Source organism: Taeniopygia guttata, chromosome 4A (assembly GCF_048771995.1).
Source record: "Taeniopygia guttata chromosome 4A, bTaeGut7.mat, whole genome shotgun sequence".
Taxonomy (NCBI): Eukaryota; Metazoa; Chordata; class Aves; order Passeriformes; family Estrildidae; genus Taeniopygia; species Taeniopygia guttata.
In genome coordinates, this window is record NC_133029.1 from 18,569,871 (window position 1) to 18,585,790 (window position 15,920).

The 15,920-nt window shown below is 46.3% G+C and overlaps 2 protein-coding genes across 3 annotated transcripts; one reads left to right on the forward strand and one right to left on the reverse strand.

Annotated features, from left to right (window-relative positions):
• Positions 1 to 383: 383 nt before the first annotated feature.
• On the forward strand, positions 384 to 6,736 carry BRCC3 (BRCA1/BRCA2-containing complex subunit 3). Its single transcript, XM_004176479.6, has 8 exons — positions 384 to 544; positions 857 to 976; positions 1,592 to 1,679; positions 2,317 to 2,405; positions 2,931 to 2,986; positions 3,675 to 3,806; positions 4,191 to 4,234; positions 5,385 to 6,736. The coding sequence occupies exons 1-8, from the start codon at positions 440 to 442 to the stop codon at positions 5,534 to 5,536; spliced, it is 786 nt and encodes a 261-aa protein (XP_004176527.4). The 5' UTR covers positions 384 to 439; the 3' UTR covers positions 5,537 to 6,736.
• Positions 6,737 to 7,035: 299 nt separating this feature from the next.
• Positions 7,036 to 15,879, reverse strand: GCNA (germ cell nuclear acidic peptidase). Of its 2 annotated transcripts, none has more exons than XM_012573191.5 (10): positions 15,526 to 15,879; positions 14,072 to 14,115; positions 13,585 to 13,636; positions 13,130 to 13,203; positions 12,540 to 12,977; positions 12,044 to 12,215; positions 10,849 to 10,993; positions 9,847 to 9,985; positions 8,781 to 8,985; positions 7,036 to 7,875 (listed from the first exon to the last, which is right to left on the reverse strand). In XM_012573191.5, exons 1-10 carry the CDS (start codon positions 15,822 to 15,824, stop codon positions 7,623 to 7,625), a joined length of 1,821 nt encoding a protein of 606 aa, XP_012428645.5. In that variant the 5' UTR covers positions 15,825 to 15,879; the 3' UTR covers positions 7,036 to 7,622. The 2 variants fall into 2 exon arrangements, with proteins under 2 accessions (XP_012428645.5, XP_030128813.4); XM_030272953.4 differs by having other exon boundaries at positions 14,072 to 14,118; positions 15,526 to 15,876.
• Positions 15,880 to 15,920: the final 41 nt, after the last annotated feature.

Consider the following 15,920-nt stretch of genomic DNA (forward strand, 5'->3'; position numbering starts at 1 on the left):
GTGGGCGGGCGGCCCCGGTGCGAGGCGGCCCCGGGGCGGGCGGCCCCGCCGTGACCTACCTGCACCGCGCCGCCACCGCCGCGCCGCGTGCGCCGCGCTCTGCCGTCCCCCGCCCCCCGCACCCGCCGCCTGCCCGCGCCTGCCCGCAGGCCCCGCAGGCCGGGCCCGGGCCCGGGGCCAGCCGAGTCGGGCTAAGCCGGACCGGGCCGGGCCGTCCCCCTCAGGCCCGGCCCCGCCATCCCCCGCCGCTCGCCGAGGGCCTCGGCCGCCGGGCGGAACCCCCGCGCTGCCGCTCCCGTGGGCGGCACGGCCCTTCCGCCGCGCCGCACCGCTCCCCGGCCGGAGGCCGCGCCGATTGGCTGGGAGGGCCCGCGGGTGCCGCTGCTATTGGTCCGTGCGCCGAGGGGGCGGGGCGAGCGGCGGGCGGGCAGGAGGCAAGATGGCGGTGCAGGCGGTGCACCTGGAGGCGGACGCGTTCTTGGTGTGCCTGAACCACGCGCTGAGCACCGAGAAGGAGGAGGTCATGGGGCTCTGCATCGGAGAGGTACCGCCCGCGGAGGGGCGGCCCCGGGGAGGGGCGGGTGGCGGCGCTGCCTCTGCGGGTCGTGGCCCACGCGGGGCGCGGACCGTGACCGACCGCACGGAGCGGCCCCGGCGCCCCTCTCGTCTGCAGCGCCGGCAGCCGCCAGCGCGTCGGTCAGCTCGGAGAGATTCGGAACTGAGTCAGGAAAGCTTCCTATGGCCAGAGCCCTGCGGTGCGCACCTGTGCCCCGTGGCGCTCAGAGCAGGCGGCCGTGCCCTGCGGGCTGTGCTTTCTTCAGCAGAGCAATCACCGATTTCCCCTCTGTGTCCTTAGGTGGACACCAGCCGAATCGTCCACATCCATTCTGTGATAATCCTGCGGCGCTCGGACAAGAGGAAAGACCGTGTGGAGATCTCACCAGAGCAGCTTTCAGCTGCTTCCACTGAAGCAGAGATATCCTTCAGCAGAGGCAGCAGCAGCTCGCCAGTGAAGTGCTGAACCTCGGAGCTCTTCTCACGGGCTGTATTTTAGGCCTGCAGTTGGCTTGAGGCTGTCAGCTGCTCCCTCCTGCAGTTGCTCAGCTGGGAGGGCTGTGCTGGCTGTGGGCTGTTGCCTTTCCCCGGAGTCTTTGTTGGTTCCAGTCCTTGCAGTGGAGCTGTGTTATGAATTTTTTATCATTGTTTTGTCTTTGGTCACAGGTAGAACTGCAGTGTGTTTATGGAGGGGGGTGGCAGTTCAGCAGGGAGGCTGAGTGGAAGAGGAAAGGTCAGCAAGGCTCCAGCTGCTGCACTGGGGAGCCTCTTCCCAGCACACTCTCAGGGATGCTGCTTTGGACAGCTGCTGAAACGTTGTTTGCTGCCACATGCAAACAAAATCCAGTTGCTTCTGCAGCGGTGACACCTGATGGTGCTGGGGAAGAGGCTCCCATCAGCTCCCTGCTCTGTTTCTTATCACTCCTCCAAAGGGATCTGGAATTCTGTTGACTCATAGGAAGCCCTTTTAAAACTCTGCTGTTTTCCCTTGTACATACAGCCCTTTGTTATCCCAAAAGCTCCTTGACCCCCACACAGGTTGGCTGAGATGACAGGACGTCCCATGAGGGTGGTGGGCTGGTACCACTCCCACCCCCACATCACCGTGTGGCCGTCACACGTTGGTAAGAGCAGCCCTGGGCTGGGCTCTGGGGGAAGCTCCAGCTGCTGGTCCTGGCACTGGAGCTCCAGAGCTGCACATTCCCAGCTCTGGGTCTGAAATGTTCCCTGGTTGTCTGGGTGGGCTGCAGGGGCCCCTGCCAGTGTCGCCCCATTCCTGTGTGGGCTCTCCAAGGACTCAGACGTGACCCAGGAGTCACAGATCAGCCACTGCTGGTACTGCTGTTCTCCAGATGGAAAAACCAGACCTTGGGTGTGGGGAACAGCAAAAAAGCTGTGGGGATCCTGGGCCTGCTGTGATGATTTCTGATATCTGTGAGTGTTGATGCATAGGTGAAAACTTTCATAAAAGAAGTACCTGAGTACCTTATATGTGTTGGACTTCCTGGTGATCTGTAGCAGCAGGCTGGCTGTGAGATAATTTCTTGGTTTTGTGAGCTCAACTTCTATTTTTAAGATTTGCTACTTAATTAGATTTTAAATTGGATTAGGTTCTTTATTTAAACTCAATTCACCCAGAATGAGGATATAAACATAAAGTTTGTGACATTTGTTACCAGATTCCAGATCACCCTTCAGAAGGTGGCAGGTCATTTCCCAGTGCTGCAGGTGAGCAGCTCTCACTCATTTCTGTCCCTGCAGATGTCCGCACACAGGCCATGTATCAGATGATGGACCAGGGCTTTGTAGGGCTGATCTTTTCCTGCTTCATTGAGGACAAGAACACCAAGGTAGGCAACTTAAAAATGGCAACAAACCCTCCAGGGGCTCATGAGAAACATCAGGGCAGAGCTGAGGTGCTTGGGTGCAGCTTGCAAGAAGGGCAGAGCTGTGCTGTGAGCACATGGAAAGCACGGTGGGAGTGGTTTGTATTGGATCTCAAGGGCAGGAGAACAAGTGATGATTGCTCTGAGCTGCCCAGGGGGGCTGCAGCAGCAGCTGCAGTGTGCTCTGCAATGGGCCAGGGCTCTTCCCTCAAGTGTCCACCACACACAGCTCTGCCCCTCTTCCAGCCTCTCCAGGAGGCGTGGCTGGCATGTGTGATAAGCTGACAGTCAGGTCTAGGCTGTCCAGGCAGCTGCTGCTTAAGAGTTTTTTCACCATTAAAGGGTTTATCAATGTATGCTTTAAGCACCTCCAGCAAGCAAATCACAGCAAAACATCTGGAATTCTATTGAAAGCTTCCTAAAGGAATGTGTCTTTGCCCTTTAGATGTTTTTTGCCTTTGGAATCTGACTTTCTGCTGTCTCTCTTAGACAGGCAGAATTCTCTATACCTGTTTCCAGTCTGTTCAGGCCCAGAAGAGCTCAGAGTGAGTACAGAATATTATGTCTGATTGTATTTTGTCTTGTCTCCTTTCTCTGGGTTGTCTCTAATAAGTGGCTTCTCAGCCTGTTGTGAGGAGCAAATGTACAGAGATGCCTGCACAGAGTCTCCTGATTTCTGCTCCTGCAGGCTGCTGGAAGAGAATCTAAAGATTCGGAGTGATTCTTTTATCCTAGATAATTTATTCACTTAAGGTTTGAGGTTAGGGTGTGGATTTGTGCTGGAATTCATTGTGTAGCACCACCTTTTTGCTTCCAGCTCTAGAGTTTGAGCCTGGGGCCGCAGGGCCTGGACACGAGTGCCAGCCCTTTTCCATGGGAAACAGAACTCACCAGCCCAGGTTCCTGATGTCACTTTGCAGGAGGTGCTTGGCACTGCCAGGGCTGCCCAAGTTTGAGGTGGGGGCAGCTTGGGTCTGGGACACATCCTGCACCCTTCGGAATTTTAGGAGGCAGCCGCCCACTCAGGGCTAGAGGCCTCAGGTTTGCACCTTACAATTCAAACTCAAACTCAAGACAAGTATGTGGATATAAAATGCTTCCCTTTGCCTGTCAGCTCCAGCATATTTCCCAGAAGTGGATGTGCAGCACTGCCAGGCCTTGGACGGACTGCTGCAAGGTTGTAGGAGTCATTTTTTTGTTTGCTGCTTTTAATTACATCTCATAACCTTCCAGATATGAAAGGATTGAAATTCCCATTCATGTTGTCCCCCATGAAACCATTGGGAAGGTCTGTCTGGAGTCAGCCGTGGAGCTGCCCAAGATCCTTTGCCAAGAAGAACAGGATGCCTACAGGAGAATTCACAGGTAACAGCCTTGGGGCTCTGCCCCTCTCCAAGGCTTTTTTGCTGGCACGTTCTACTGTTGCTGTTACTAAGATTACCAAAGTTTAGCAAAGATGTAGAAATTAAGAAGGATTAGCAGTTCCTGTGCTTCTGTAGAACTTACTGAAGTCTGTAGAACTGAGCCTGGGGTTAGCAGCAGAATTTTGGAGTTTTGTGATCACGGGTTGTGTTATCCTTGTGAATGTGCAGGGCTTCAGCAGGTGAAGAGGTTTGGGTGTACCTGTGGTCTGGTTAGTGATTTGTGGGCAACTGGTTTTACAGCCTGTGTTTAATACACAATTCCCTGTGTTTAATACACAATTCCCTGCTGTCTTGTCTCTAACCTGCTTTCTTTTCCGTCCCTTAGCCTCACCCATCTTGACTCTGTAACCAAGATCCATAATGGCTCAGGTAAGGATTCCTTTCTTGCACGTGACAATCCAGGGTGCTGCTCCCAGAATCAAAATGATGGAATCTTGTTACACAGGAACAGAATTATAACTAGGAACCTAAAATAAAAAACTTCAAAGGCTGTAAAACACCTTAATCCTGGGTGAATCATGAATGTTGTATCCTTCAGGCTTTGTAGAATTGGTTAAAATTACTGAGGACTTTGGGATTGTTTGGGGGCTTAGGGCTTGGTTTGTTTAGGTTATTTTTTCTGTTGAAACAGGAAAGGGGATTTGGAATTTGTTAAGTTTTAAAGCAGTGTCTTGTTGCATTGCACTAAAGTTTATTTAGTTGTTGTTCCGCACTGGGTTTTGTATTTTGCACTGAACAGTATGTTTGTATTTCCCTCCCCTCCAAGCCCCATTGGTGGTGGTTTCTCCCTGGTCCATTCCTCTCCTCCCCTCCCCCCCTCCTCACTTGTATCCCATTGGCTGTGGCCCCTCTCCCCCACCTCCCTTCCCCTGGGTTTAAAATCTCCCCCAGTGAGACCCTCGACCTCTTTTCCTCTCTTTGCCTCCCTTGGATGTCCCTGGAGTGGTTCCACAATAAAGTGGGACTCTGGTCCCAAGAGGAAAGAGCGGCTCCAGTCTTTTATTTTTGTCCTTGTGAGACTGAGAGGGGCTGGGGGTCCAGAGCTAGCTGGATCAGACCCCACAGGCCCCGGGATCAATCCTACAGTGGCTGGCTGACCTGTATGCATACTTCCATCTCCTGGCACGTTATGGGTGTTACATGGGTGTGACATCTTTCCTTTTGCCAGTGATGGGTGATGGGGTGAATCCTAATCCCATTTCTGTTCCAAGTTTATCACCCCATTGTTCATTCTCACACCTTTAGGAAATGAGGCATTCTGTGATGCTTCTAAATTTAGAAATTAATTAGCATCAGTGATTAGCTGTATGCAGACTTTCATTGCAGAACTGTCATCCCTGCCTAGGTGACACTGAAATGGTGTTTGCCTGTTAGAAGCTGCTGGTTCGGACCTTCCTGTGTGGTTGCCGTGGCCGGGATGCTGGAGGGTTTCCTTGGCTGGCTGTTGGCTTTGGGGGTGTTGTAGCACACCGAGTCTTGTGTGTGTTGTCCTGGCATGATGTGTTGTTGCTCTTTGCAGTGTTCACAAAGAACCTCTGCAGCCAAATGTCTGCCATCAGTGGGCCCCTGCTGCAGTGGCTTGAGGACAGACTGGAGCAGAACAAACAGCGCCTGCAGGAGCTGCAGCAGGAGAAGGAGCAGCTGCTGGAGGAACTTGTTGCTTTAGAGTGAGAAGGAAATGCAAACCCTTCAGGAAAGTGACATGAAAAAGGCTTCAAAACTACTCCAGGCTGAAGGGTGGCCCTACATTGCCTCAGTGGAGGTACTGGCTGTGCCTCTTCTCTTGCAGCAAAGAGCACAGCTCCAGGATCAGGACTTTACCTGCTCCAGCTTGGTGCAAAGCAATGCAGTGTCTGCAGCTGCTGCACTTCTGGCTCAGTGGTGGGGCTGGGCAGCACCTGAAGATTCCTGTTCTGGAGAGCACACACCTAGGGAACCTGCTGTTTCTCCCTCTATGTTCTGACAGAAGTCCTACTGCTTTATATGTATTCCAGGAACATGAGGGTTACAGGGGAAAAGTGTGTCCCTGCTGTCATATCGATGCTGCCACCTTCTGCCTTCTCTTAGTAGCTTCAGTTGACTGTGATCTTATACCTAGTAATGTTCTGGATCACTGGTCATTCATCCAGGCAGGTGAGAGGTGGGAGGGAAGCTTGGGAACAGACCTGGAAGATCTTTGACATAAGATCTGTATTAGCGTATGTCAAACCAAATAAAGAATTCCAAAGCTAGAGATGTTGGGAGTAAAAATTAAATGAATGCTACCAAGTGCCAGTGTCTGCATTTTTTGGTCAGTCTGTATTCTCTTACTCCATGTAATGCTGGTGTGTGCCCAGCACTGAGGTTCTCTAGAAAATGAACTGTTTCTGCTGGCTCAGTGAGAGGACTGTGGTTCCTTCCCAGAGGGAAGAATGCTAAGATGCTAGGCAGAGAACTCATAGATATACTGGTCTGACATTCTTCCATGCTGAACTTAACTGCAGAAGTTTTCCAAGACCGGAATGAAATAGCTGTTGTTGAATTAATCTCTGTAAATGTTTTTGCTGTTCATTTCACAGTATCCCCCATCATGTACATCCTCCTCTGTGTTCTGTCTTGTGAGCAAAGGATGGGACAGTTACAGTGACAGAGCTGAGGAAGAGGCACTCCCTGCCAGTGACAGCCAGTATTGATTAGCAGTTGTAAAGTGCTGTCAGATGTGGAAGCCCCATAACCCCATTGCTTTGTCAGACTTGACTTTTCACTCTTTCTACGTTTCTACTGGCAAATGCCCTAAGAGTAGAACTTCTTGAAGTATATTGCTCACTACTGTTTTCTTTTTCCTTAGAAGTGCTGTGAATAATCAGTAATTAATCAGTCTTTGAACAGTCAGTGATTTGTACTGTTGTTTTTGCTGTTGGTTTCTAGTTCCAATGCTCTTTACCTTCATCGTTGCTGGAGAAGGGCGGGTGGTGTGCCAGTGGGCCCAGGCTTCATGAGGGCTCTTGGGAGCTAACCCAGCAGCCCTGGGCTTCTTGGAATGGGGATCCTTGGATTGTAATCCCAGTGACAAAAGGATGGTAATGACTGTGCTGATCCACAGCCAGGAGAGCTGGGCTGGTTACCAGGGTTCTGTATTCCTGCACAGCCGTGATTAAACTGAAACAAAGGAGCCTGGTTCATTGCAAGAGTTTGTATCAAACTGGCATTTATTGATTATCAAAATTATTAAGCCCCTGAGCAATTTGCTTACAGAAGACACAAACATTATAAACACTATTCAGTTGCTTTTTATATGAAAGACTTAAACCATGACAAGACCTCCTTATTCTTGGGGAAAGTGTTTGAATCTGCTTTCCCCAACCTGATCTTCTGCATGTATTTTAGTTTCTATGAAATCTCAGTGATAGAAGTACACTATTTACTGAGGGCTAAAGGGCTTTGGAGAAATTAATTTAAGGCATCATCTACCTACCATGAACCCATGTTGAAGCCCAACTCGGGTCTATGCCCCTTTTCCTGCCTTGGAGTCATTCAGAGTCAGAGGACTTGGACTGGTGGGCCTGGACTATCTTGCCTCTGGCAATCCCAGCCCGATGCACACAGAGCAGTTCTTCAGCACACACACAGAGTCTACAGCTTAACAGCTGCCCAGATGAAACAGTAAATCCCTTACTCACTGGAGTCACTGAAGACATGCTATGTGTAAGTGCTGCCCAGAACTTTTCCTACTCTCTATACAAAATCAAGTGGCACCAAGAAAAGAGGCATATTGAGATTAAAAGGAATCTTCCAGCTTGGTTTTCAAAGCAAAATCAGCACTGAGTTTCTTCATGACCTCTGCATGACTCAGCCCGTGCTGCTCTCTCTTAGCAAGTGCATAGTTTTCCTTCACATACTTGGCAAAGGGCGTGAGCTGTGTCCTGGCAGGGGTGCCCCTCCTGCCCGCGGGCTGCCGCAGGCTCAGCTGCCCCCCGCAGAAGGCGCACACGAACCGCGCCGTGTCCAGCGACTGCGAGTGCCGCCCGATCCTGAAAGGCAAAACGAGCACTTGGATTCCACAAGACTCGTGGGAAAGGGCCCCTGTCTCTGCTGCTCAGGTCAGATGACTAAGGCAGTATTTTAGAACAATACATTACACAGTGGTACAATCAAATCTGTGTTACACTTCTCTACCCTGTGACTTTTTCCACTGCTTTTTCAGCTTGGTTCCTTCCTTTGTCTCTTCTACTCTCAGACTACCAGTATGAAGTGCTACAACATTTCCAAGTCCCTCTACAACCCATGCATCAATGGCCTCTTGGAGTTTCTCCTCAAAGACATGATTAATAAAAAAAACCTTCTCAATGCTCTGTTGCATCTAAGCAACTATTGCATTGCACAGTCCTAATAAACACTTCAGGATATGTAAGGTGTTTCCTTCTAGTACTTCTGAGAGTCACACATACAATCCTGAGGTTAAAAAAACACAGATAAATGGTGTCATTATTACAGGTTGCGTCCTAGTGTCAATCCTTCCCATCACAGGTGCTGCTCACATCTGTGAGGTTGCCGTTATAATTTAAAGTCATCAGGACTATAAGCTGGAAGCTTCCTCTGGTAGTTTCATCTAATCACTGTCAAATATTCTGTGCCCAGTTTTCAATGAGGATTTGTTCCTTCAAAGCTTAGGTATGTATCTCTTAATGCTTCCCAAAGACCTTCCGTCATCACCACTGGTCCTCAGGTGACGTTTCTGCCTGTCCTGACCTCTGAACTGGAACTGAAACCACCTGGAAACAAATGTGAAATCACATACTGAGGTTCTGTGGGCTCTAGAAACCATCAGAGTAAGAAATTGCTTTACTATTTCAGAGAACCCTGATTTCTAGACACAGGAGGCTGCCAAGTTAGAAAGTTGATATGCAGTCATATGCAAGAAGAAAACATTACTCACGTAGCTTTGCAGCGAACACACTCATAGGTGAATTTGTAATTAATCTCATAGCTGTGGCACCGTGTCACCACCGGCAGTTCTGGATGAATTACAGCTGATTTGTTGGCATAGAACCTCCAGAACCGCCCGTGTCCATCCCGAATGCCGTTGATGAGCCAGGTGGCTGCGTGGCAAACCTCATGGATCAGCGTGTCCCGAAGGCGATCTTGAGGTAAAGCAAACAAAGACAAACCTCAGTCAGGTGTGGGGAAGAACAAGCTCACCTTTGGTCACTGCTTTTGGCCTCTGACACTCATTCAGTATTAAGATTCAAGTATTATTTTGAAGGTTAAAACCACCAATGTCTTGATAAGATAAAATGCTCCAAAACAAGGTTTTACTTAGTGCTTTTCCAGTTTTTCATCAGCCCCAATTCTGCATCCTCGTTACTCCCCCATACACCTAATCTGCTTGGGGTTTTTTGTTTGGTTGCTAAAGCTGCCCCACCCCTGGAAGTATTTAAGGCCAGGCTGGGCAGGGCTTGGAGAAACCTGTTATAGTGGAAGGTGTCCTTGCCCATGGCAGGGAGTTGGTACAAGATGGTTTTTAAGATCCCTTTCCATCCAAACCATTTTGTGATTCATTTTCCCATATTGAGAGGGGATGAGGGAGAAATAACAATCACAGCACCACATAACAGAACTTAATTTGGCACTGATCTGTCTTTATTCCAGCTTTAAATACTACCAACAAGGTGTCTTGCTGTGATGGAAGAAGTCAGATTTTAGACTGCCATTATACCACAGAATTAAGAGTCTAACACCTAGCCTATAGGTCTTCAAATCATTAAGAAATAAAAACAATACTGGAGGTAGTGTGACTCCATCTGTTCTCACATTTTGTACATTTGCCCAGCCTCTCAAAAGGGCTGTGGAATGTGGATAAATCCACACATGTATTTATTTATACAAGATAATATAAAATTTCAAAGCAGGCTCCAGTTCCAGATCTCTTAAGCATGAGATTTATGCTTTTATCTCTAAAACTTGCTTCCTCAAAGAATCAACACACTCTTTCTTAGACCTACCTGCAGAGTCACAGACTTTCTCAGAGAGTTCAATGCGAGCGTAACGCTTCCCTTCAGGGCCTTCCCTCTGCCCCGTTACACAGTACCCCGCAGTTTTTCTCATTTTCTTATTCCAGATTATCACCATGTTCTCTGGTAGCTGAAAAACAAAATAGTGCATGTCATTTCCCCTCTCCTACCTCTTCTCTTACCTTCTGGCCCTCTGGCTCCCCCTTGTATTTAGTGCAAAGCCAGTCCAGGATGTTTCTGTTACGTGCCCTTAACACTTAAGACGCCAACTCCCCTTCATGGCCTCTTATTCCTACCATCAGTTTTTCTGCAACCAACAATGGGAGTTTCACAATGTAGGGTGAGACAGAAGTCCTTAGTTCCTTCTATTTTACCTCCAAGTACAGGGCTGAAGCACTGAGCACTAAGATATTCTGCTCCAGCAATAATGAGTCTGTTCAGCTCAGTTTTATGTGAAATCATGACCTCAGCCTGTCAGCTCATCACTATTTTATCATCTGCATAAAAACCACTTTCCTCACTTTCCTTTCTGGGGGAAATCCCATTGGAATTACTGAGAGCAGTACCCTTCCTTTCAAGGACATTTCTCTCCAGAGGGGAGTCCCCAGTATACCAGATGATGTTCCCAGGTCAAGACAGCAGTCCTCTGGAAGTGGACTTTAAATTTGAAACACAGCTTGTAGCTTTATGCTCACCCTAAACCACCTTTTTAATCTGTTCCAGAAAGGCAGACATGAACATCCAATAGGAAGGAACACAGATTACGTGCAGCATTTCCACTACAGCTGGGAAAGCAAAGCCAAGCTGAAAACTGCTGCATCATGGTGGTGACAAACCCCTTCAGAAGAAATTGCGTGGACTAATTGAAACATAACCCATTGCTATAACTCTTAACTTCTGCAACCTGAAGAGGATAAAGAGCAATCACATCAGAAAGTGAGGAGCAACATATTAACCAGCATTTTAAATGGTAGTTCTTGTTTTGAAACCAACCTTCTGCTCAAAGATAGTACTATTAAACAGCGTGTAGAGCTTCTGGGCCAGCTCCTCTTTATTTTTCTTGAAATACTTCACATAGTGGGAGGCTGGATTTGAAAGATCTTGCAAGAAACAGCCAGGCACTGAACATACCCTGAGCCTGCAAGAAAAGCCATTAAGCAGTTTGCTAAAGTACAGAGATACGGAAAAACAAAGGGAAAAGTAATGGCCACTTGAAAGCCAATAAAGATCTCAGGGATGCTTCAAGTGGCATAAACCTCTCCTCACTCTTTCCACCAGCCTGCCCTCATGAGGCCCATGGTTGTCTTCTTACCCCTCTGAGGGCATGAAGGGCCAGAGCTGTTGCAACAGTCCTGCAGTTATTTCATTAATTCACAAAATTAGATTATGAGGACTCCTAAGTAGGAAAAGAGACTCAGATTTTGCGACACAGCGAGCCACAACTACACCAAAATTTAATCAATATATTAACCGCTCTACCATGATCATCACAATAAAGGTATGTTTTCAGGAACAGAGAAAGACAGTCCAGGAATGCTCAGGGATTACTTCAGGAGAAGCAGATACTTCACCAGGATTACTAACTCCAATGCTGCAGGCATTGTGACCTTTTAAAGTCTCACCTTTAAAGATATCATTTAAAGGTTTGGTATTGTATACACCACTAAAAATGATTAAAGGAAACAGTACATGGCTAGGAGGCATAATAAGGGCAGCTATTAGAAATGAAAAATGCATTATTTTGAAAAGCCAAAGCTGCATCCACTTATAGAAAAAGAAACATGAATTCTCAAAGTTATAAGGATATAGATTTAAAAAATCAATACACTCTTGTTTAAAAGGCATGAATTACTAATAGAATCAGTTTTGATAGCTTTTCAGAGGTAAGCAGCTGGATATATATAATCTGTAGAGTCACCACATGCTGTAAAAGACAAGGAATAGCAAGAGAGGTAACATTTACAAAGAAGATTTGTCAGATTTGTCATCAATTCCCCTAGGCAGAGATCATGTACATCCTCCCTGTCATACTGGAGACTGAAAATTCTGGTTTCCAGCTACTCAACTATGAACAAATGCTAAATTAGTAGAAGTTCTAGGTAGCAGAGGAATCACATTATCCTATGCAAAATGATTAGCATCTCTTTGTCCATCTGTAATTGTCCTAGAACAATGAAGAAACACTCACATTTTCTCTGTCTTTGCTGACTGTGAGCAACTGACTGAGTCATTCCCAGGAATTCTTGCAGGAGTCGTTATCATGGAAGGTGTTTCTTGAAGTGAAATGGATTTTGGCTTTCGTGTTTTGACTCCCTCCCCTTTCACGGGCTGTGCATCTTTGCAGGGTGGCTTGATGTTTTCTAGTCCCAACAGAAGAGTCATAGGATTACACAGCACACATTAAAAAAAGAAATCACAGAATCATTAGAAACCACCAGAAGGATCCACCAGATTTGCTTTCAGAATAATTTTAAAAACGGAAAGTGCCTACAATGATAAAAACAAGCAATACTGAAAAATTTACATCTTGATAGCACAAGTTGACTTTTCTGAATGCTCAGAGGAGTAATTTTTGATTGCACCAAAATCCTTTGCAAGGTGCTGGGCTGCACCTCAGAGGCTGATGCCACACAAGTGGAAAGAACCAGGCAATTACCACTGCAAGTTAGCTCAGGACTGCTCACCTGTTGTGCTTGGCTGAAAGATAGTTCTACTTGTGCTTAAGACTGGTTTACGGGGTAGACTTCGCTTCTTTATCCGTTCCATTAAAGATCCAAAACTGTCATCTGAGCTCTCTGATTCCACCCCTGCACCATGTCCTAGTGCCACAGTTGGCAATTTATTTTCTGTATTTTCACAGCTTCTTCCTTTCCTTCTAACAAGAAAATCTAGACTGCCTTTGGAAACTGAGTCTTTCTGGTTTTGTGGAGGTGAAAGATTTATGCACTTCGGACTCTCTTTCAAGTCTTTCACTCCATCTTTTTGGAGGTTATGCCATGGACTGTCTACAAAGACAGAATCTTCAGTGTCACTTGAAGAGTCTGGATACTGCAATTCTTGGCAGCAAGTGTTTCTCTTTCCAGGAGTCATCAGCTTTTTTGAGGTCTGAAGATCTTTCTGTGCTGCAATTTAAAAGAAAGAGCCTGAAGTTTTGGAAGTTGCATTTAGGAGACGGGCCTTTGTCTTAACACAGAAGAAATCCCTTGAAAGATAGGAAAACACAAAGAACAGTAAAGCATCTTTTCATTTTTTTAAGTTATAGATGATTGCTTACCACTCTTGGTTGTACTCTTTTTCACCTTCAAGTCCAAGAAGAAGTCATCCGAGTCATCAATGAAGTCTTTCAAACTGTAAGGCAAAAAAAGAAGCTAATTTTGTGGAATAAAGGTAGGAGTAAGCAGAAAAACAGAACAGTAAGTGTGCCTTACTAAAACAGCAATCCAAAAAGAGACACCCAATATAACATATCAGCTGCTCACAGCAAATGTCACCAACTGCATCCATGAATAGGAATGGCAACAACAAGTGCAACTCCAAATATCCCATTTTACATTTGCCCTGAACATAACTGAAGATGTAATAGGTCTGTCTGCACTCTCTCCTAGACTGGCCTATGAATCAATAAAATTTTAGATTGTTTTTCTCTATTCTGATTAAATATGTAAAATATAAATATTATACAGAACACTAAAATGTGAACACAGAAAATTCATTAATGACAGCACCCACCTTGCATCTGCCTTTTTAGAAACAGATTTGGGAGTTTTCAGTCTAGCTAAAACTGAAACAAAAAAAGATTAATTAAGAACAAGGTTCTGTATTCTCGTTATGCATTTTTAAGTTTGCAACTAGTAAAAATTTGGTATAAAGTATTAAAAAAAAACCCTAATTATATTCACATAAAATTCCAACTCTCAATTTCTCAAAGCTGTCAGCAGCTTTCTAGTCTCTGGAGACTAAAAAGGAAGCAAGTGATAGGGAACAGACAAAACTGAGACAGCAAGAAAAATACAATGCAAGACAAAAAGAGTGAAACTTGAGGCAATTCAAGAACACTCCCTGTGGCACTGAAACCAAGACTGCACTGCAAAGAGAGAAACACTGTGCAGCACAAGCAATGAAAGAAATGAAGCATATAAAAATGTTTCACTATAATTAGACAGAAATGTGTAATTTTTTTAACTTCTCCATAACAAACTAACGTGTCATTACTTACACGTCTCAAATTCGTCATCGCTGCTGGAAGAGCAGTACAAGGCACTGCTGCAAAAATGAAATGCAGAAGTTTAGGTCACAGCAGGATCTGCACCTCCACTGGTCTAAAACACCCGTGAACACTGAGAACCAAATATACATTGGGAAAAACACTTGAAGTCCCACACAGGCTGAATTATTTTAACTCTTTATAGAAAGCTTGTTTCTTGTCTTACACGTGGTCTGTGATCTATCAGAGAAGTGTGTTATAGTAAGCCTGAAACCTCAGCCCATGCACTGATGAATCAGAGGCTGCTTTTACATAAAATGCACTTTAACAGAGCTGCCACGAATATTTAGGAAAATGCAGCAGCTCTCATACAGTTATTTCAAGAGGCAGGATGGAGGCACTACCACCTGGACTGCTATGCCCATGCAAATGTAGAGACAGCCCACAACACCCTTACCAAGTTATTTATTTCGTTTTATGAGAACATGAACCAAACATTAACAACTTCAAAAATATGTTATGCAGCTACTTAAAAACCAGGAAGCCAGCTTTTGTAAGATGGCTATTACTTAAACCTTGAAGACTGCAATTTTTCAACACACTCATACCTACTAATCACCGTAAACCAAATGATGGTGTAATCTCAAATTATAAATCAATATTTATAATACATACTACATGCAATGTAGTATGTTGTATTTATATATACACACACACACATTGTATGTATGTATATATATATGTGTGAAAAATGCATATTTTATGATTGGCTTTTTGCAATTGTTACAATGAATATTATATGTGTAATGTTACAAAGTTATGCTGTATTAATTCTCTTAAGTAGTATGTTAAATACAGTTTTAGGTTACAACATAATGTTAAAATAGAAACTGTGATGGAGGATTTATTACAAGCTCAAGTGAGAAGATGAGATAATCAAGAGCCCATAAAGAGTTACTGCCTCTATCAGAAAAGACAAACATTCTTCCACCTTCTCTCCATCTTTATGGAACCATCGGGATTAAGGAGAAGTTTACAAAAACCAGAAAAGATCTTAATTTGCAAGGAATTAATGCATCATGTATGAGATATATGAATATGCAACAGGCTATTGCTTTTAAGGTTATTGCTTCGTTCACAAGGCATGTTTTTTGTGACTTAGTGTCCGAGAGCATCCCGACGTCCGTAATTCTTTGCTTTATATTGTCTTGTAATTGCCATAACTCTAAAATTTTATTACTCTAATTGTATTAATATTTTATAACCATTTTATTATTAAACTTTTAAAATTTTAAAACCCAAGTGATTGGCGTTTTCCACATATGTATACATATGTACACACATATATATATGTATACACACACATATATAAACAGCTATACATTTCAAAACTCTCTATGTCAATAATTTAATAAAAATAAGTCAGGACACAGGGCTCGGGCGCTGTTTCCTCGGCGCCCCCTCACCTGCCGCTCGGCCAGTCCTTGCTGCCCCCGGCGCCTGTGCCGGGGCTCCTGCGGCCCGAGGCCCCGCTCGGAGTCGCGGCCGCGCCGCCCGCCCGGTGCGGCCATTCCCGTTCCGGCCGTTCCCGTTCGGGCCATTCCCGTTCCGGCCATTCCCGTTCTGGCCGTTCCCGTTCGGGCCGTTCCCGTTCCGGCCGTTCCCGTTCGGGCCGTTCCCGTTCGGGCCGTTCCCGGTGCCGCCGTTCTGAGGCCGGGCCGGGCCCGGTTCCGAGCGCGCGGCCGCCGCGCGCCGTTCCCGCCATGGCGCTCGAGGGGCCCGCGCGCTTTCGCAGCCCCGCGCATGCGCACACCCACAGCGCGGCACCGCAATGCCGGTAACACCCATCGCTGCCCACAGC